Source organism: Raphanus sativus, chromosome 3 (genome assembly GCF_000801105.2).
Source record: "Raphanus sativus cultivar WK10039 chromosome 3, ASM80110v3, whole genome shotgun sequence".
NCBI lineage: Eukaryota > Viridiplantae > Streptophyta > Magnoliopsida > Brassicales > Brassicaceae > Raphanus > Raphanus sativus.
The window spans coordinates 22,528,893-22,551,199 of NC_079513.1; the positions used below are offsets into that span (position 1 = coordinate 22,528,893).

At 31.2% G+C, this 22,307-nt stretch overlaps 1 protein-coding gene across 2 annotated transcripts; it reads left to right on the top strand.

Moving 5' to 3' along the window:
• Window positions 1-12,524: 12,524 nt before the first annotated feature.
• Window positions 12,525-14,063, top strand: LOC108807077 (40S ribosomal protein S19, mitochondrial-like). 2 transcript variants are annotated; one of them, XM_057005882.1, is made up of 5 exons: window positions 12,525-12,615; window positions 12,875-12,989; window positions 13,071-13,139; window positions 13,235-13,341; window positions 13,426-14,063. In XM_057005882.1, the coding sequence occupies exons 2-5, from the start codon at window positions 12,893-12,895 to the stop codon at window positions 13,777-13,779; spliced, it is 627 nt and encodes a 208-aa protein (XP_056861862.1). In that variant the 5' UTR covers window positions 12,525-12,615; window positions 12,875-12,892; the 3' UTR covers window positions 13,780-14,063. The 2 variants fall into 2 exon arrangements, with proteins under 2 accessions (XP_056861862.1, XP_018434820.2); XM_018579318.2 differs by having other exon boundaries at window positions 12,599-12,621; window positions 12,880-12,989.
• Window positions 14,064-22,307: the final 8,244 nt, after the last annotated feature.

Genomic DNA, 22,307 nt, shown 5'->3' on the forward strand with positions numbered 1-22,307 from the left:
AACTAAGAGATATTTTATATGTGTACTTCTGTTTTAATAAGATAGATATGTTCGCATGATAAATCAAACATTGATGGTATATGATAAATCATAAAATCCCAACCATTGTACCTGTATGAATCAACATAAATATTTGACACAAAAAGAAAGGAATCAACATTATAATATTGTTTTATTATATGATAGATATGAATCCCAGTCATATTTCTCTAAATGCAGTAGAAGATAGAATCTACATTAATAAATTACTATATATGAATCGTCATCATTGTCTTCTAATACTGATTACTAGCTCGGCATTCCGAACTAAGCAAATCCATATTCCGGACCAATTTCACCATTGATAATAAATAGCTACTTGTATGTTGGATAGTAGTGCTTTATCTACTGTTTGATTAATAATGTTATCGACTACACATATCTGAACAAATCAGGCAATCTTTTTAAAAATATATGTGGATGACTGGACGACTCTTTCGTCCTTGAGATTCATGGGAGACTACGTTGAAGAATTCATCATGAACTTAGTAGAATCACATAATTTAAACCAAAACAGTAGTTTTATTGGAAAAAAAATATCATTTTTGTGGAGTTATTTAAAGTTGATAGTATCTTGGAAATATTATTTTCTAGTTTATGAAAGTTGGAAATATTTTGAAAATATTCCTAAAAGTTTTAAGAAAATGAGTTAATGTAATAGATTCTTTTTCTACAAGAGAAGTTTGTGTGTTTAGTTAACTCCTGTCCAAAACGACCAAACAAATCGTCTGGTGGTCTGTCCCGAAAAAGAGAGAGATCTATCTTTATATTTAAGATTACAGTGAATTGTCTCATTCCCAAATTCTAAAAATATAATCATTCTAGATGAATTTTGGATAAACAATGTTTGTGTCTGTCTGTCTTATGTCTTATATGTTTATTCCGTATTTTTCCTCTGATCTCTATTATTCTGCAAACTCATATTTTCTAATTTTCATAGAGGAATTTGTCGCAGAGCGTGTAGCGAATTTATATGTTTGGTTATAATACCAGGTCAAATAATTTTATGATTGTGTGGTTTAGTTTTTCCAACATAATATATAGGAAAACATAAGATCCAAATTGTATTACCATCAAACAAAACAAATTAATATATAACTAGTATTGATCCCATGCTTCGCATGGGGAATATTTTTTTACAAATATAATATAGATGTATAGTTATAAGTATAGATGGATAGTTGTACCACTATTTTGAAGAACATACAAAAAAGGAGAAGAACAATTATTTTACCATTCTACAAAATTATATACCGAAAAAGGCGGTAAAAAAATTACCTTGAGAATATATAAATCATTGATGAATCCGAGTGTCTCTCTGCCTGTTATTTCTAGCAGTCAATATGATGCAGTGTTTCTTATTAATGTGTACTGATATATCAAACATTTGAAAGAAATATTTTGTATTGAAAAGACTATAGTAATATAAACGTATAACTGCTCGTATATATCCCTGTTAATTCTGTCTCCCATCATCCCATGGCAGCAATGATTTTGCTATCTTCAAGGCTTCATGTTCATCTCATCCCTACAACTTTATATGAACAGTTTTTTTTTGAACATCTGAAACATTAAAATTATCGAGAAATGATATCAAATTGCTTACCATATATAGTAGATTGACTGATCTTTTCAAACTATCTTTTGATTTAAACCCTATTGTACGGTAAAAAACAGTTTATCAGTATGATCTTTTTGTAGTGAAATAATGGATAGATGTTTACCTTTTATCAAAAGCTCTTGCTCCATGTCTGCATTTTTCTTCTTTCTCTTTTGATCTAGTCTTGATCTAACTCATGGTGCCACCTATATTTGTATCTGTTTTGCAATTTTCTTTCTTCCTTTTTTGTCTTTCTTTTTTTCTCTTTTATGTGCAAGTAGATATGAACTAATTATGGCATTGTCTCCGTGAGTTAAATATTCTACTGGCAAAACTTAACTGTTTCATACATGTAAAATGATGATGGGAGTAGTGGGAAAAATATTAGGGTTTTTATATAAAAATTTAAATAAAAATAATACACAGAAATCAGTTGACAAACGAAACTACTTTTGTTTTCTTTTATTTTTTTGTATGAGATTTTTTGTTTAAATTAAAAAATATTTTCTACTTGTCAAAATTCTATTGGAGAGGCGACTTGCACTTTAGTATATAAGGATACGTGTCTTTGTCGAAGCTTTCTGTCATTTTCTTTTTTTTGTCTAGTTTACAAAATAGTAAATTAATGTAGTTTTGTTTTTATTTATTCACATTTTATTAGGTCATCCATGATCCAACTACACAACTCCCCAAAACTATTGGAGGATCCAAGTCTTCTCCCTCTCAACCACGAAGCTACATTTCTTATGAAGGATGTAAGCCTTTATATGATACATATTTTTGTAACTATATATATAATTCATATGTATTCCCTTCTTGTTATGTCTACCTCGTTCTCTTTTCAAATCAGATTCTATCAAACATAAATAAATACAAAGCAAAATCAAGTACAAATAAAAAGAGTACGTGAAAAAAATAAATGAAGATTTCATTTTTTGACCACTTCAGCTAGATTATAATCACATTTTGTCCATATTAATGACAAAACCCCACTGATAAAGACAGCTCCCCCCCTTGTTTTAAGCGTAAACTCGCATTTTTATTGGCTAAACATAGAAATACACCAACTTGGACTACATCATCTAAGTTGTTGCATCCTCCAATAAATAAACTTGGCCTATCCAATCATCTTCTATCTATATGCTCTCCACCATTCTACATAAACCCCAAAATCTCTCCTCATCATCAACATCATCTCTTTATTTCTCTTTCCTCTTGCTTTTTCATTGCAATGGGCAGAAAATGCTCACACTGTGGAAGCGTAGGACATAATTCAAGAACATGTTCTTCCAACAAAACAAGAGTAATTAAGCTCTTTGGTGTTCATGTAGACACCACAGGCTCTTCACCACCACCAGGACCTCATTCTCCTCCACCTTCGCTTTTGGCCGCCACAATAAAGAAAAGCTTTAGCATGGATTGCTTACCCGCATGTTCCTCCCTTCTTCTTCCTTCGCCGGTTATCTCTCCGACGGTCTCACCCAAAAACACCCCACCGCAAAAAAGGTTACAGCTTTGACATATTTTACATTCTTGTTTGGGGTTGTACGTCGGACTATGTTGATAAGTATTGACACGTTATAAGTTGCAGAATATATTATTATATGAAGTTAAAACACTTCTCACAAAGATGTGCCATATAACCGTATTATAATCAACTGTTCTGACCTATGTTCTCAAATGGTCTCATTCTCCATTTCTTAGTTTTTAATGAAATTTCAGTGACAAAAAAAAAAATCAACTGTTCTGACCTATGTTAATTAATCAAACAAGAATAGTTTGCAACCGCTATATATATCTCTAAAACTCATTGTGGACCAAAAATAATGTATTTGTAAATGAATTTTCTGGTTAGCTATTGTAAAGGCTTTTTCAATTAATGAGATCATTTTAATTTTTCTTTATGTGTAGGGGTTCCATGGACGGAAAAAGAGCATCGGATGTTTCTAATGGATTAGAGAAGCTTGGTAAAGGAGATTGGAGAGGGATCTCTAGAAACTTCGTCGTCACAAAATCTCCGACACAAGTGGCAAGTCATGCTCAAAAATACTTCATTCGTCAAGTCACCACTCTCCATCACAAGAGACGCCGCACCAGCCTCTTCGACATGGCAAGTTCCACTCTTATTTTCTTTTTTTTTGGTCAACGTTCCAATCTTACTTTCTATATATACATAACAAAACGAAATTAAACTCTTCGTAGGTAAAGTAAGAAATTCAATGGTTTTAAGGAAAGTCCATAACGGAAAAATGTCACATCTTCAAAAGTTCAGACATAATTTGTATGTTTCTTACTAATATCATTTCCAAATATTCTTACCACTTACAACTCCAGATTTCAAAATCTTTATAAACAAAAATGTGGATATTTTACTATAATCTAAGCTTTATATAATAAGAAGAATGGTATATGAAAATATATTTTCTTGATTTGTTATAAGAAATTAAAAATCTTGAGTTATCAATCTATATATTCAGCAGGTTTCGGCCTGCAACGTTGAAGAAAATAGTTCCATTCCATGTAATGATGATGATCAGATTGGGTCGACCACAGAGGTTGTTAGGAAACAAGGATTGGCTGATCCTTGTCTTGGACATCCAGATCCTGAAATATCCGGGTCAGGTAATGTGAATCTCAGAGAAACAGTGAAGAAGAAAGCTTTTCTATTTCATTGATACTTTTCCACTTGGTTTCATCTTGCAACCTTACACTATATTTATACTAAGACTCAGACAATGTAAACCCTAGTACACCTCAGCACATACGCCAAGACTGTGAAATCTATTTGCTGTAGTCACACAATGAGCTGGTCTTACGACCGTTGCAGCAGTACGTTGTACTCTGCTTTTGAGCTGGCTGTTGATCACATCTTTGGCGTTTGCAGAAGACTGTTGAATGGGCTGAGAGTTGCTCTTCACTGTGGGCTTTATATCTTGGTCCGAGGCCTTGTAGTGAGGTAAGGTTGAAATGGGCTTGTTGCTGTTATACTCCCCCTCAAACTTGGAGTCGGAGGAAGAGAGACACCAAGTTTGGCTCTGAGCTTGAAGAACGGTTCCTGTGACAAAGACTTGGTAAACACATCAGCAAGTTGCAGAGAAGCTGGAATGTGTTTGACCTCTAGAGCTTTGAGTGCAACCCTTTCTCGAACATAGTGATAATCCACATCAAAGTGTTTTGTACGCTTGTGAAACATCGGGTTCGCAGACAAGCAAACTGCAGAGAGGTTGTCACACAGAAGTAAAGGCGTAACCTGCTGCTGTAATCCCATGATTTTGAGAAGGTTTTGCAACCACACAACTTCAGAGGCAGCTATGGACATTGTTCTGTACTCTGCTTCAGTCGAAGACTTAGATACTGTTTCATGTCGCTTTGAAGACCAAGAAATCAGATTGGAGCCAAGCAGTGTACAGAATCCTCCAGTTGAGCGACGCGTCTCCTTGCAGCCAGCCCAATCACTGTCGCTGTAGCAGAGGAGAGTAGACGTGGTGTTCTTTGTGATGCCAAGGCCCATCTGATAAGTGCCTTTTACATATCGAAGCACTCTCTTTAGAAGCTGAAAATCAGACTTCGTTGGAGCATGCATTCGTTGACATATGTAGTTCACCGAAAACTGAAGATCAGGCCGAGTCAGCGTCAAATATTGCAATTTTCCTGCAATGCTGCGGAAGTAGGATGGCTCTGGGAAGAGTTCATCCTGACCTGTAACAGCATCCAATTTCAACGGAAGTGGAGTCGGCATTGGTGCACAATCAGCCATGCCTGCAGTTGTGAGGAGATCCATAGCATACTTGGATTGGTTAAGAAACAAGCCATCGTCAGTTTGGTGAACTTGAATGCCAAGAAAGTAGTGAACAGGACCCATATCTTTCATTTTGAAGACAGTGTTGAGACTATGCATCAGCTTGTCAAGGAGAGCAGTGTTGTTTCCTGTCAAGATCATATCATCAACGTACAAGAGCAAATAGATGACATCGAACCATGATGATAGATGAACAGGGACGGGTCTGGAAAACTGCAGTCGAAGCCAAACTGAATAAGAAAATCACTGAACTTGTCGAACCACGCTCTTGGCGCCTGTTTTAGACCGTAAATAGCTTTCTTAAGCTTGCAAACATAGTCCGGTCTGCTTGGATCTTCATAGCCAGGAGGCTGAGTCATGTAGACTGTCTCCTTCAGTGTGCCGTGAAGAAATGCGTTCTGGACATCAAGTTGCTTAAGAGACCAGCCTTTTGTCACAGCAACATGAAGAACGGTTCTGATTGTTGCAGTTCGCACCACCGGGCTGAACGTTTCAATATAGTCAAGCCCTTCTTCTTGTTGATTGCCTCTCGCAACTAATCGAGCTCGTCTTTTGAGCGGCGTTCCATCGGCGTTAAATTTAGACTTGTAGATCCAACCACAGTCCACTGGATTCTGACCTTCTTCTGGTGGTACCAGCTCAAAGGTCTCTGTCTCTTCCATGTTGTTCATCTCAACATCCATAGCAGCTGTCCAACGAGGGTCCTTCAAAGCCGCTTTTACTGACTTGGGCTCTGCCCAGTCACTCTTGACTGTCACCATAGCATAGCGTGGATTAGGCTTAACAATTCCATCACGAGCTCTAGTACGCATTGGATGAACTATCTGTTCCTCTGGAGATTCATGTTCCTGCACTTGCAAGTCAACAGCCACTGGAGAACCATTGTTGGGAGTACTGTGACCTGAAGCTGCAGAAACTGAGCTCGGCGCTGGAGAAAGGATGTCTTGATCTGATGGCGTTGCTGTCGGAGAAGGATACTGACGAGCTGAGACAACTTCTTCCGGAGGAGACACAATTGGTTCTGGAACAGGCGCATAGATGTAAGCAGACCTCCAAGCACTGAGCAAAGACGAAGTGCTCGGCAAGTGATACTTGCTGTAGATAGTAGCAAAGGGAAAATCGGATTCATCAAACAGAGCGTGCCTGCTTATAAAGACTTTTCCTGTTGGTGGATAGTAACATCGATATCCTTTGTACTTCTCGTTGTAACCAAGAAACACACAGGGCAAAGACTTAGGATCAAGTTTGTTTGCCATGTATGGTCTGAGATACGGGAAGCATTTACATCCAAACACTCGCAAAGCTGTATACACTGGAGCTTTGCCGTGAAGAGCTTCAAAGGGACTGTGATTGTTAGACAGAACTGAGGAGGGCAGCAGATTCCCAAGAAACACTGAGGTAAAGAAGGCTTCGACCCAGAGTTCTTGAGGCACTTTGCCATGAAAGAGCATTGTTAGAGCCAGTTCTGTCAAATGTCGATGCTTCCTCTCCGCCAAGCCGTTTTGTTGCGGTGTGTGAGGACACGATATCAGTTGTTGGATGCCAGCACTGGCGAGGTGATTGAGAAATTGTCTGCTAACAAACTCCCCACCACCATCGCATTGAAACTGTTTGATCTTTGTCTGCAACTGGTTCTCAACCATGCTTTGAAACCGAAGAAAAACAGAGTAAAAATCCGATTTGAGCTTCAAGGGATAAAACCATGTGTATCTTGAGAAGTTGTCAATGAAAATAACATAGTATTTAAATCCCTGAGCTGATACAACTGGACTAGGTCCCCACAAATCACAGTGAATCCTCTCAAGAGGTTGACTCGAAACAAAACCAGAAGAAGAAAAAGGAAGCTGACTACTCTTCCCTACTTGACACGCATCACAGACAGATGATGAACTACTTTTACTGAAAACTATGGCTTTATTTCTTGCAAGCTGCTGCAGAATGTCCATGTGAGGATGGCCTAGCCTCTGATGCCAAATCCCCGCACTTGTCACTTGCTGTCTGTTGGAGTAGAAAGCTTGAAACCGAACATCCTTGAGCACATACAAGTCCTTATGTCGACTTCCTTGTGTTAGGACCTGCTTTGTCACCTTGTCCTTAACAAACACAGAGGCGTCATCAAATGTGATCTCACAGGGATAGTCAGAAGTGAGTTTCGAAACAGACAAAAGGGACTTGGTTATAGATGGACAAACGAGCACATCGTTAAGGGGAAGAGTACCTTGCGGAAGCTGCAGAGCAATAGATCCAACATGCGTGATAGGCAAGTAATCTCCGTTTCCCACTATAACTTGATCATTGCCTAAGTATGGTTCGGAAGACTGAAGCTGAGACCCGTTGTTGGTGATATGAGCCGTCGCAGCCGAGTCTGGATACCATTCCTGACCATTTGGAGTTTGATCAGACACACGCATCATCGTCAAAGCATTGTGGACATTGTCAGGAGTTTGAAACCCCTGATCAAAACGACTGTAACATCGAGAAGCAGAGTGGCCAAACTTTCCACAGATCTGACACGTCGTGCGCGAACCTCCACCTCCAGCAAACTGTTGATGGAATCCACGACCACGTGTAGAGTAAGTGCCAGAGTTTCTGCCACGACCTCCTCCACCTCTGTTGCTGTAGTATCCTCTGCCACGGTTGCTGTAGCCTCTTCCTGTGGCAAACGCCATGTGAGGATTGACATCTGATGCTTGGTTTTGGATCTGAAGCTTGTCATCGAAGTTTATGAGCTTAAAGGTTGCATCTTCAAACGTCATCTCGGGAGCAGAGTCCATGGAATGCTCAATAACAGTGCAAATGGACTCATACTCTTTTCCCAAACCACTCAGCGCACCGTAGATCATCTCTTGATCAGTCATGGGGCTACCAATCGAATCCAACTGATCACACACACTCTTGACTTCGCCAAGGTACTCGGCCATAGACTTTTGTTTCTTGGTGAGACCCTGAAGTTTGCGTTGGAGATCGAGACGTCTTGTAGCGCTGACGCGGTTGTACTTCTTAGCGAGACTCAGCCACACATCGTGAGCAGAATGGAGTCCGTAAACAGATCGCAGGGCCTCCTCTGTCAGTGACCCAAACAGCCAGGCCATGACGAGTTGGTCCTTGCGCATCCATTTGACAAACTCCGGGTTAGCCGTCTCCACAGCTTCACCACCGTCTTGAGCGACCACCGTAGGAAGAGGGCGAGGAGAAGCTCCAGTAACAAAGCCAAGAAGAGACTGGCTAGAGAGAAAAGACTCAAACTGTGTCTTCCACAACAGATAGTTGGAAGACGAAAGCTTTAGCGTCACACACTGAGAAATGGTCAGTGATGGCGCCGAAAGAGGATCTGAGTTTTCTTCCATGGTGCTCTGATACCATGTGAATCTCAGAGAAACAGTGAAGAAGAAAGCTTTTCTATTTCATTGATACTTTTCAACTTGGTTTCATCTTGCAACCTTACACTATATTTATACTAAGACTCAGACAATGTAAACCCTAGTACACCTCAGCACATACGCCAAGACTGTGAAATCTATTTGCTGTAGTCACACAATGAGCTGGTCTTACGACCGTTGCAGCAGTACGTTGTACTCTGCTTTTGAGCTGGCTGTTGATCACATCTTTGGCGTTTGCAGAAGACTGTTGAATGGGCTGAGAGTTGCTCTTCACTGTGGGCTTTATATCTTGGTCTGAGGCCTTGTAGTGAGGTAAGGTTGAAATGGGCTTGTTGCTGTTAATAATAAGAAGATAGCATATCTCTTTCTACCAGCTGCGAAAAATAGCCAAAGAGTCAATTAACCAATTGGGTAAAAATATGCTCATATGACTTTTATGCTCGTTGATTATTTAATTTTAGTGGAATTTTCCAGGTATACTAGCCGCGTAGGTATGAGAAACAATAATCATCACTCTTTGACGAGTTGAGAGTTAAAAAAAAAGCAAGTGAATTTTTCCCCTAGATAATATTGAAACTAACGAGGAATATTTTACCCAAAAATAAACAAGGAGGAATACAGTGTTGGGAACACAGACCAGATGGAAAGCCAACGGACAGCATAATATCCCTGGAAACGGAAACTCACATGAAAGACGAGATGAAATACAACAAAAACACTCGAGACGAAGGACAAGACAAGTAAGGGATCAGATCAAAAATAGGAAAACTGGAATCAAACCATAATAAACGCGCTTTAAAGTGAAAAACTTTTTTATATATCATGCCTACTAATCACTTCTCCATGTAACTTCCTTTTTTTTAGGTTAGCGGTTATATTTTCAGCTATTATTATGCCAATCAGGTTGAAAAGTTTCCACTTACATTTTGGCTAGTAACTGTTTTTTTTTTTTTTGACAACTGGCTAGTAACTGTTTAAATATAGTAAAACTATTTATTCTTTTCTTATTCCTATGTGACGAGAAAAAAATTGTTAAGCTGAATATATATGTTTCTTTTTCTTTATTATACCCCATGTGTATCAATTTAAGTGTGTTTAAAGATTTTTATTTTGTTTCATAATAATTGATGTTCTTACAATTTTAAATTTAGTTTATTGTTATTTGAAATTTTTAACTAATCCCAAAATACTACATCTTTTTTATTGGTTGAATTAGCTTAATTTAATGCTAATGTATAAAAATATGTTTTTAATATTTGTGCAAAAATCTTAAACACCTGTTAAAATAATACGGAGGGAGTATTATTTACTCTGCTATTGTTCCACTCATTTTCTCCATATTAATTACTCTCAGTTACTCTCCTAACTACCAATCACACACCCTTAGTACAAGAAATACAAAAAAAAAAATTAACGACGGTTAATTAGAATGAAATCAGTGTGTTTATAAATTTGGCCAAAAAGCTGAAAACCCACTGTATCTTGGATATATCATTTAAAGTTTCATGTTCGTGAGCTCCGCTGCTCAGAGTGACCACTTTCTAAAGATGAAATCATTCTGATCAACTAATGTGAATCAATAATAAAGTGGTTGCAGCACTAATGATATACTTTTAGTCACCTGAGTGCTCATATCATACTAGAGGTGAGATTCCTTTGTGACTCCCTCTTCTAGAAAAATAGGAGTTCTACAGATACATCGGTAGTTGCAAAATCCAACACATCCCTTGTTGGAGCATCATTCATCTAAAATCTATTAGCTCAGAAATGTGAAAACAAGTTGTTCGACAATCTAGAATATTTTATCTTCTAGAAGATCATTATTTTTTACTTATTGATTGTCGGAAAACCATATATATACACACGTTTTAAGAACAAATTAATGAATGATGTGTGAATTTAAATTGTTAACACACAACATTCAAGTCACCATATATTTCTTTTTACGAAAAAATCTCAAATCGTATATAAATAGAGAATAATTTATATGACAAGAAAAAGAACTTTTAGCGTTCTTTATTTAGAGAAAAGTTTTTAAATAAACATGAAACTAAAAATAAAATTAATTAAAAGTTAACAAAATTATAATATATCACTACTAATAACAATTAAAAATCATTAATTATGTTCTGATCTTACAACCAGATTTTTTTATTTGATCCAGCTCACCAGTTTACTGGTTTTTAGCCGTTTTCGGTTTTTATCAAACTCATATTTTAGTTTGAACCAGACTTGGCTTACTTAACTATATATTTATAAATTTTTGTATATATATCTAATTTATGCATTATTTTAGAATTTTTATATTTTAAAATCTTTTATTTTATTAATTGTTTTTTACGAATTCAGATCCAAATCCGAATATTCGCGGATAATATGATATAAAGACGGATATCCAGATCTGGATACTCCAAATTTTCCGGATATCCGGATCCGTTCCAGCCCTAATTTTAGGTAAATGGTAAGGCCCAGCCAATCAAAAGCATTTCTTTTGTAAAGACCATCACAAAGCCAAACATGTTAGTGTAACATTTCGATTTTTGGTATATGTGGAAATGATTCAGAAATCGATTTGGTCATATATGTCATTAAAGTGCACTTATCTTTTCGGACACAACTCTTTTTAGAACTCCAAAGTTAAACATATTTAGACTAGAGTAGTGAAATGATGGATTATCTATGGGGAAGTGATCCATGAAACTGTGGGAGTAAGGTCAAAACACGAGGAAATGTCATGTGGTTATTACAAAAGCAGTAAACAAGACTTTCGAACATTAGAAAATTAACGTACCACCCGTCACAGAGAATATAGCCCACAGACCAAGTGAACCTGCATGGGAGGCTATGAGCCGTGAGTTGTCAAAGCGTTAACAGTTAGGCTGATGCTAATAATTTGTTTTCTTAATTTCTCTAAACTCTGACAATGTAATTTTCACTACCTAGAGTTTCCCAAAAGAGCAATAAAAACATGTATCCACTTATAAAAAAGAACTAGAGCTTGATCCGCACTTTCGTGCGGATTTTGTTTTGATATTTTTATAAATTGTTTAGTGACATTTTAAACATAAAGATTTTTAGATATTTTTAAGTTCATATAAATTTATCCTGACCCGAAAGAATTCAAATCGAACACTGCCCAAAAATTTTTAATACCCGAACATAATTTAATTTTAAAATCTAAAAATCTGATAGTTGTAAAATTTGATCTGTAATGTATACATAAATCCTCATGTCTAACTGATTATGTAAACAAATAAAAAAGATTTTAAACCGGTTTGAAATCTTGTTACTAGTAGAATAATTTCATTTAAACACGTGAAACTATTATGGTTAATACGTAAAATAATTAGGACTAGCTCTATAAAAGACGTATGTCAACTAGGCATATCTCACTAGCAACCTCGAGTTTTTGAAGTCATTATTAGATTGTTTGTTTAAATGGAGGAAACTACATCTACTATTTGGGATGTGAATACGTTTGGTAATTGAGTACTCAAACAAGAGATGCCCTTCAGAACTAAAAACTTAAAAACTCATTTCTGATACCCAATCCACAATTTTCCATGTCCAAAGTTAGATACAAATCTGGGCTTCATAATTAGATAAGAGCCCAAATAAAGTAGATCTGAATGGGGAGAATAGGCGCGTTCAGCAAATGCGACGTCGTTTAGTGATTCTCTAATAGATCGTTATAGAATTAAACCGGTTTGGTTAAAATCGCCACATGCCCTAAAGAGTTTGTTCTTGTTCATCTTCTCTGCGTAACCATCAGCAAAATCGACGACAAGGACGTCCCCTTCCAGGTCTTGGTACCTTCTTCTTTTCTCTATATTTACAGTCGTTGTCTCGTCAAGTAGCTCATTGTGTTTTTTTCTTATTAGAAGTTTGGATTTAATGTCGGAATCAAATGGTCGGGAAGTCGTGTTTGCAAATCTTTGATTCGTTCAACTTGTTTTGATTGATGATACGTATAATGAGTTTCTGGATCTCTCGAGGTCTTAGTTGAAATTGTTGAAGCAATTAGTGGACATGTTCTAATTGTGGTTTTTTATCGTTTCCAGACAACTTCAACAAATGTCTTTCTGCACCAAACTTGCGGTTTTACAAAACAGAAATGTTCAAATGCTGCTCCCTTCACTCCGGTACATGTCCACAAAGCTTTTCATTGGTGGTAAGACGAAACATTCTATTCACATAGTTGTGAATCTTTGTTATTGTCTTCATATAACAGTTTTTATAACTGTTTCCTAAGGCCTATCACCCGGAACTGACGACCACTCCTTGAAGGATGCTTTCTCTACCTTCAACGGAGTTACAGATGGTACCCACCTTGATCTTCCTACTCTTTCTTTTCACTCTTCTATTATAGAGTGTGTGCTTATGTTTAAACATTAATTGTGTATTTGCTTTTTGCAGCAAGAGTCATGACTAACAAAGTGACTGGGAGGTCTAGAGGTTATGGATTTGTTAACTTCATCAGTGAGGATTCTGCCAAGTCTGCTATTTCAGCTATGGATGGACAGGTTAGAACACAAAATAAATCATCAAATCTAACTATATAACTATCATTTTAAATTGTTTCTTGGTTCTTGGGGGTGATTAATTAGGAGTTGAATGGGTTTAACATCCATGTGGACGTTGCAAAAGAATGGCCAAGCTTGCCATTGTCTTTGGATCTGGGAGCTATAGAAGATGAGAGGAAAGGCAGTAAGATGGTGAACCGATCTGTATGGAAAGATCCATTTGTTGATGCGTTCTTGATGAAGAAGAAAAACGCGGCTCTTAACAGGAAGATATGGTCAAGGAGATCGACAATTCTGCCAGAGTATGTTGATTCGTCGGTGAGAATCTACAATGGCAAAACTCATGTGCGTTGTAAGATCACTGAAGGGAAAGTTGGGCATAAGTTTGGAGAGTTTGCGTTTACAAGGAAAGTGACCAAGCATCCTAGAGCAAAGTAAGTGTAGTTCTTGAGAAATGAGAATTGGTCAGAGCTTGAGATGAACCAGAAACGAATCAATAAGAATACTGAGCAGTTAAGCTTCGAAGTCTATTTATCAGACTCTGAAGCTGTGCAAGTGTTTTCGATGATTCATGGAACCTGAGGAAACTTTTGCAACACTGTTGATCCTCCAAAGTGTTTTTTGTAGTTGTTTTTGATTCTTCTGGTGATACGAGTATGAGACATTTGATCCACTTTAAGGCCAAGATAGCCATTTACAATGTGGAAGATCAATTTAAAGTCCATCGCTTTGCTATGCTAATTAACAAGTAATCCATTTATCTACGGGCGAATGTAGTTATTTAACAAATGATTTTGGTCAAATAAATCAATGTTTAGTGGTACAATTTATAACAAGCAAAAGGATCAAATTACATCGGGATTAGTTCAAATAATTTAGCATTTTTAAAGTAATCGTGTTGTTGCAGTGATCATGGGTCACTAGGTGTTTTCCTGCACCATGTGCAGTAAAAAAAATTTAAAATATTTTCTAACAGATAAATATAAATTATATTTATTTTTTGATTAATATTATAAATTTTCTTTTTCTTATTAATATTTTAATTTAAATTGATTTAACTTAACATTAAAATTAAGATAAAAACAATTTTGTTTATTTTAAAATATATTTAAGAATGTGCATGTATATATTTTAAAATTATAATCTTAGGTAGATTTTTCAATCTATTTATTTTAATTAAATATGTAAAATTGCATAATTGTCAAAAATTAAAATTAAACAATATTTATAAAATCTGTAGATATATATATAAGAAACTAATGATTTTACGATTTAATTTGATTTTATGATTTAATTTTTATAATTTTCTAAAAATATGTATATATTTTTGAAAATATTTTTAATTTAAATGATATTTCAAATTTTGAAATGCCATAATTGAATATATTTATTTTAATGATGATTTATGAGTTATTACCATATTTTTTAAAAAGTCCAAAATATAAATCGACAATAAATGTAATACATGAGTTATTACCATATTTAAAAGTTTACCAAAAATATAAATTAACATTAAATATAATGTCCATGTCAATTAATCTATAAGACATGTCATCAATTTTAGTAGCCATGTCATATTATTTTTGTGAAAATGATTGTGAAGACATGTGGCAAAATTAATTTTCAAATATAGTCTAGGGGATGAAAATTTCATAATTTTCAAAAATTTAAAATTAAAAAATATTTATAAAATCTGTAGATATATATAAGAAACTAATGATTTTACGATTTAATTTGATTTTATGATTTAATTTTTGTAATTTTCTAAAAATATGTATATATTTTTGAAATATTTTTAATTTAAATGATATTTCGAAATTTGAAATACATAATTGAATATATTTATTTTAATGATGATTTATGAGTTATTACCATATTTTTAAAAAGTCCAAAAATATAATCGAAAATAAATGTAATACATGAGTTATTTACCATATTTAAAAAGTTTACCAAAAATATAAATTAACATTAAGTATAATTGTCCATGTCTCTATTAATCTATAAGACATGTCATCAATTTTAGTAGCCATGTCATATTATTTTTGTGAAAAATGATTGTAGAAGACATGTGGCAAAATTACTTCTCAAATATAGTCTAGGGGATGAAAATTTCATAATTTTCAAAAATTAAAATTAAAAAATATTTATAAAATCTGTAGATATATATAAGAAACTAATGATTTTACGATTTTATTTGATTTTATGATTTAATTTTTGTAATTTTCTAAAAATATGTATATATTTTTGAAATATTTTTAATTTAAATGATATTTCGAAATTTGAAATGCCATAAATTGAATATATTTATTTTAATGATGATTTATGAGTTATTACCATATTTTTAAAAAGTCCAAAAATATAAATCGAAAATAAATGTAATATATGAGTTATTACCATATTTTAAAAAGTTTACCAAAAATATAAATTAACATTAAGTATAATTGTCCATGTTATATTAATCTATAAGACATGTCATCAATTTTATCAATTTTATTAGTAATGTCATATTATTTTTGTGAGAATGATTGTAGAGAAGACATGTGGCAAAAATTGTCCATGTCATATTAATCTATAAGACATGTCATCAATCTTAGTAGCCATGTCATATTATTTTTGTGAGAATGATTGTAGAGAAGACATGTGGCAAAATCACTTCTCAAATATAGACTAGGGGATGGCCATTTCGTAAGGATTAAAGGGTCATGAGTTCGAGTAGTTTTAAGTTGCTTTTTCAATCAAAAAATAATTTGGTGTTTTTGAAATATGTAATTTTACAATTTTTTCAGAACATTAATAAGAGTTTTTCTGCGCCATGCGCATATATAAAAATTTTAAAATATTTTTATTATAAACAAATTTTTAGTTTTCAATATTTCAATATTTAAATTTAAAGTTTATTAGTTAAAAAGTAAAACAATAATGTAATTTTTCTAGTTTGATTTATTCAAATTTACTTTAAATTTTTAATTGTATTTTATTTAAATTGTAATAATAATAATTAAAAATTTATAGAGTTATTTTATTCATATTATATTTTATTCAGTTAACTTTTATTTTAAATTAGTTCTAATAAATATGTACATTAATATAAATAACACATATAAGTTGATAAATATATAATTATAACTACACTTGTTTTGATAATAAAAATATGATTCATAAATTGATGCAAAAAAATAATTCGTAATTATTTTAATAGTTATGCGTAGATCTCATAATGCAAATATTATTGTCGGTTGTCGAATCGTCTATGTAATCTTTCTCATATCATAATTGTAATCTTATTATATAAAGCTTAGTTTTCAAAGTTACTAATTAACATGATCGCGACACATGGCGGTTATATATTTTAGATTGCGACATGTGTGCAATATATTTAACATTTATATACTGAGATTGATTTTCCTATTTTCCTATCTTATTATATGAAGCTAAAGATAATTTTTCTATTTTCCTACTCAATCTTATTAAAATAATTATTTTCGTAATTATCCTTTTACATTGATATTCCTATTCCTATCTTATTATATAAAGAAAAGATAATCTTCTTACAACTTATTATAAAGCTTAGTTTTCAAAGTTACTAATTAACATGATCGCGACACATGGCGGTTTATATTTTTAGATTGCGACATGTGTGCAATATATTTAACATTTATATACTGAGATTGATTTTCCTATTTTCCTATCTTATTATATAAAGCTAAAGATAATTTTTCTATTTTCCTACTCAATCTTATTAAAATAATTATTTTCGTAATTATCCTTTTACATTGATTTCCTATTTCCTATCTTATTATATAAAGAAAAGATAATCTTCTTACAAAAATTTTTATAGGTTTTTTTAAAAATAGTAACTTTCGTTTTATACAAATCCTATATGCTAATTTCCTACTCTCATAATAAAGAAAATATAATCTTATTTAAAAAACTTAATATATCAGAATCTGTATAAACAAACATACTAAGATAACAATTTTTTTTTAAAAAATAACTAAATAGTATTTTTACATTTTAAAATCTTTAAAAATATAATTGCAAAATATTATTTGATAGTAATTGTTTTTAATATTGTAACATGTGTTAGAATATCTCATGATTAAAAATACATATACTAAGAAAATAACAACGAATTTTGAAAAATTAAATTTCAAAATTATTTAATAGTAAATTTAATTTTTTTTAAATTATTTAATAGTAATTTTCTAGAAAATTTCCTTTTTAAAATCCTAAGGAAAAATATATTTGTAAAATAACTTATTTAATACTAATTTTCCTTTTCTAATATCCACAACAAAAGATAACTGTAAAGCATTATTTGATATTAATTTTCCTTTTACGATTTTGACATTTGTAAAAATATCTCATAATTGATAAAATATATAACAAGATAATAAAAATATTTTTTAAAGTAACTTATAATTATTTAATGACATTTTCTCTACTTTTTCATTTTCAAAAATTTTAAACAAAATTTGTCAATAATTTATTTAATTATAATTTCAGTTTACTAAATTTTTAAAGGAAATATATTGTAAAAAATTGTTAGTAATTATTTGATAGTAATTTTCCTTTTCTAAAATCTTAAACATAAGAAAAGAAAATTGTAAGAGAATGTTTAATAGTAATTTTAATTTCTTTAATTCCTAATCAAAATATTTGTAGAATCATTATTTCAAATATGTTTTATGAATAATTAATTTCCCATTTAAAAAATCACAAACCAAAAGAAAAAATAAATATTTACACCTATTTATGCTATTAAAATCAATAATTTTTGTTTTTCAAAATCATAAACCAAAGAAATTATAATTATTCATATATTGATCAATATATGTGACTAAACTCTCTTATATATTGTCAAGAGATACAAGAAAAATATATGAGAGTTTTTCTGCATGTTCTTTCACATCTTCGCATGTTATCTTTTTGGGGTGTCACATATTGAGAAAATAACTAGATATTCTGATCTTTACATAAAATTGATGTCAAATTTTTTGAAATAATATAATTATCATGATGTCGTACGTTAGTTATTGATCCATTTTGTCATAATACTTAAGTATTCGATCCAATTTTGATATGTAGCCACCCAGATATTTGGTGTTCCAAATAGCCAAAATTTTGTTTTGACCGAATATCCGATTCAATCCGTAAAAATAAATTAAAAATAAATAAAAATTCAAAATAAGATAAAATTATAATAATATTTTATTAAAAAATAAAAATCTATTACTTTTAAAAATTCTAAGTTAACTTAATAAAAATCTATGTTTCAAAGTTACTAATTAACATGATCGCGACACATGGCGGTTATATATTTTAGATTGCGACATGTGTGCAATATATTTAACATTTATATACTGAGATTGATTTTCCTATTTTCCTATCTTATTATATAAAGCTAAAGATAATTTTTCTATTTTCCTACTCAATCTTATTAAAATAATTATTTTCGTAATTATCCTTTTACATTGATTTTCCTATTTTCCTATCTATTATATAGAGAAAAGATAATCTTCTTACAAAAATTTTGTATAGGTTTTTTTAAAAATAGTAACTTTCGTTTTATACAAATCCTATATACTAATTTTCCTACTCTCATAATAAAGAAATATAATCTTATTTAAAAAACTTAATATATCAGAATCTGTATAAAACAAACATACTAAGATAACAATTTTTTTTTAAAAAATAACTAAATAGTATTTTTTACATTTTAAAATCTTTAAAAATATAATTGCAAAATATTATTTGATAGTAATTGTTTTTAATATTGTAACATGTGCTAGAATATCTCATGATTAAAAATACATATACTAAGAAAATAACAAACGCATTTTGAAAAATTAAATTTCAAAATTATTTAATAGTAAATTTAATTTTTTTTTAATTATTTAATAGTAATTTTGTAGAAAATTTTCTTTTTAAAATCCTAAAGAAAAAATAGATTTGTAAAATAACTTATTTAATACTAAGTTTCCTTTTCTAATATCCACAACAAAGATAACTGTAAAACATTATTTGATATTAATTTTCCTTTACGATTTTGACATTTGTAAAAATATCTCATAATTGATAAAATATATAACAAGATAATTAAAAATATTTTTTAAAGTAACTTATAATTATTTAATGACATTTTCTCTACTTTTTCATTTTCAAAACTTTAAACAAAAATTTGTCAATAATTTATTTAATTATAATTTCAGTTTACTAAATTTTTAAAGGAAATATATTGTAAGAAATTGTTAGTAATTATTTGATAGTAATTTTCCTTTTCTAAAATCTTAAACATAAGAAAAGAAATTGTAAGAGAATGTTTAATAGTAATTTTAATTTCTTTAATTCCTAATCAAAACTATTTGTAGAATCATTATTTCAAATATGTTTTATGAATAATTAATTTCCTATTAAAAAATCACAAACCAAAAGAAAAAATAAATATTTACACCTATATATGCTATTAAAATCAATAATTTTTGTTTTCAAAATCAAAAACCAAAAGAAATTATAATTATTCATATATTGATCAATATATGTGATTAAACTCTCTTATATATTGTCAAGAGATACAAGAAAAATATATGTGAGTTTTTTCTGCATGTTCTTTCACATCTTCGCATGTTATCTTTTTTGGGTGTCACATATTGAGAAAATAACTTGATATTCTGATCTTCACATAAAATTGATGTCGAATTTTTTAAATAATATAATTGTCATGATGTCGTATGTTAGTTATTGATCCATTTTGTCATAATACTTAAGTATTCGATCTAATTTGATATGTAGCCACCCAGATATTTGGTGTTCCAAATAGCCAAAATTTTGTTTTGACCGAATATCCGATTCAATCCGTAAAAATAAATTAAAATAAATAAAAATTCAAAAATAAGATTAAATATTAATAATATTTTATTAAAAAATAAAATCTATTACTTTTAAAAATTCTAATAAACAACTTGATAAATTTAGCAAATAAAAATAGTATAAAATTTATATAAAATATAATATGTATATAACTTATATATATGCATAAAATGTATCGAATCGGATATTCATTCTTAAAAGTATTAGTATTTATGATTTGCTTCATTTTGACTGATATTTTATATAAGTATTTACTTTGCTACGTAGAGTTACAGATATTCAAAAAAAAAATTAAATCGAAACAGATAAAGAATCGAGTCAAAATTTATGGTTATTTTATCCAGCTTTATATAGATGTTATGTTGTTGTGACTAAGTTAATGTGACTATTATACTTATGTGTACTGTTATAGATCCTCGAAGTTTGCAAGAAGACCTTTCAAACTGAAAAGATTTCAATTTCCTATAAGAGCTATATAATGACTATCAACAAGAGTTAAGGTTAAGCTTAAAAAGTTAGTCTATTTGCCAAGTCCAGTCTTACAATTATACATCGAACTATCTAGAGTCAATACAACTAAAGAGCTTTGGATTTTAAAAACATAGCGACAATAATATTTTACAAAATATTATATAGAGGTTATAAAGTAACACCATGAATACTAATGTAAACAAATTTGATGTTTTCTTTAACAATATATTCGATATTTAGCTAACTATCAATAAACCATATTGATTGGTGTTGTATAACATTATATTTTGAATTGTGTTGTTTTTAATTTGTTTTACACAATATAAACAATATAGAGAGTTCACAGTTATATATGTTTCAATCAACTATAAACAATATTATTTTGAAAAATAATTAAAAATAAAGTATTTATTAAAATAAAAATATCAATATACTATTGCAAACACCATGAATATTGAAAACAGAAATATAAATCAAAATTTATAAACACGTTATTGTTATTAAAATGTCACGATATACATAAATTCCAAGAACTAATGTGAAAAAAATATTTCCATTATTTTATATGTTTTTGAAATTAAAATATCAAATAAAACACGTGCAACGCACGGGTCCATATCTAGTATCATAATAAATCAGCGTTAAAAATAGATATAAATTATTCGTAGTACCATATTTCTAAAATCTTACCAATATAAATATTTGTAGAAAAATAATATTTTTGATATAAAAGTTATTAGTTATTACTATGTTACGAAACTTTGCCCAAAATTATAAATTCGTATATAGAAAATAGTCATTATCATATTTAAGAAATCTTACCAAAAAAATAAATTTTAATATAGAAAATATGCCATGTTATATTTCTTTTAAATCATGTCATCATTTTTTGTTGAAACTAATTGTAGCGATGACACTTATACAAATCACTTCTCAAATATAATGTACGGGATTGAAGGCTGCCACAACTGATCGTGTCGCCATGTGAACATGCTCTATTTTCGCTAAGGTTTTGGACGTAACTCTGCTTCATGTTTCTTTCTTTTTAGGTTGTACTTTTTACTCTCCTTTGGAGATTTGGGTTTGTAATAGTTATTATTTTTCTGAATGTATCTCCATTTTTTGGTTTATCTGTAAATCTAACATCTGAAGAAACAAAACTCGGTACTGTCAGTTATCTTTTTTAGTTAATCGTGTGATCAATTTGCTTCCCGTTAAATTAGAAAAAGAAAAAAGACAGAGTCTAATGTAGCAAATGAGTAAATGCTCTTATGTAGATTTCCTCTGTATTCGAGTGTGCATTGATTCTGTTGGTGTTGAAAGAGCCACATACATTGTTGTATAGTTTTCTTTTTTGGGGAAGATGTTGTTAAGAAATATCTGGTTTTTATTAGTTTCAAACTCTTAAAACATACTGAACTAACCCGCAAAAAAAAAAAAAAACTAACCCGCAAAATTTTTGACATTTCAACAAGAAAAGCGAAGAAGCTGTGACCAGGGGCGGACGTATGTTGTTCGTAACGGGGTCACGTGCCCCCGACTAAAATTTATTTCCTTAATGTAATCTGTTCAAACTTTTGATATTCTTCATGTAATTAGCTTAAACTCTATGCAAATGCCCCCTA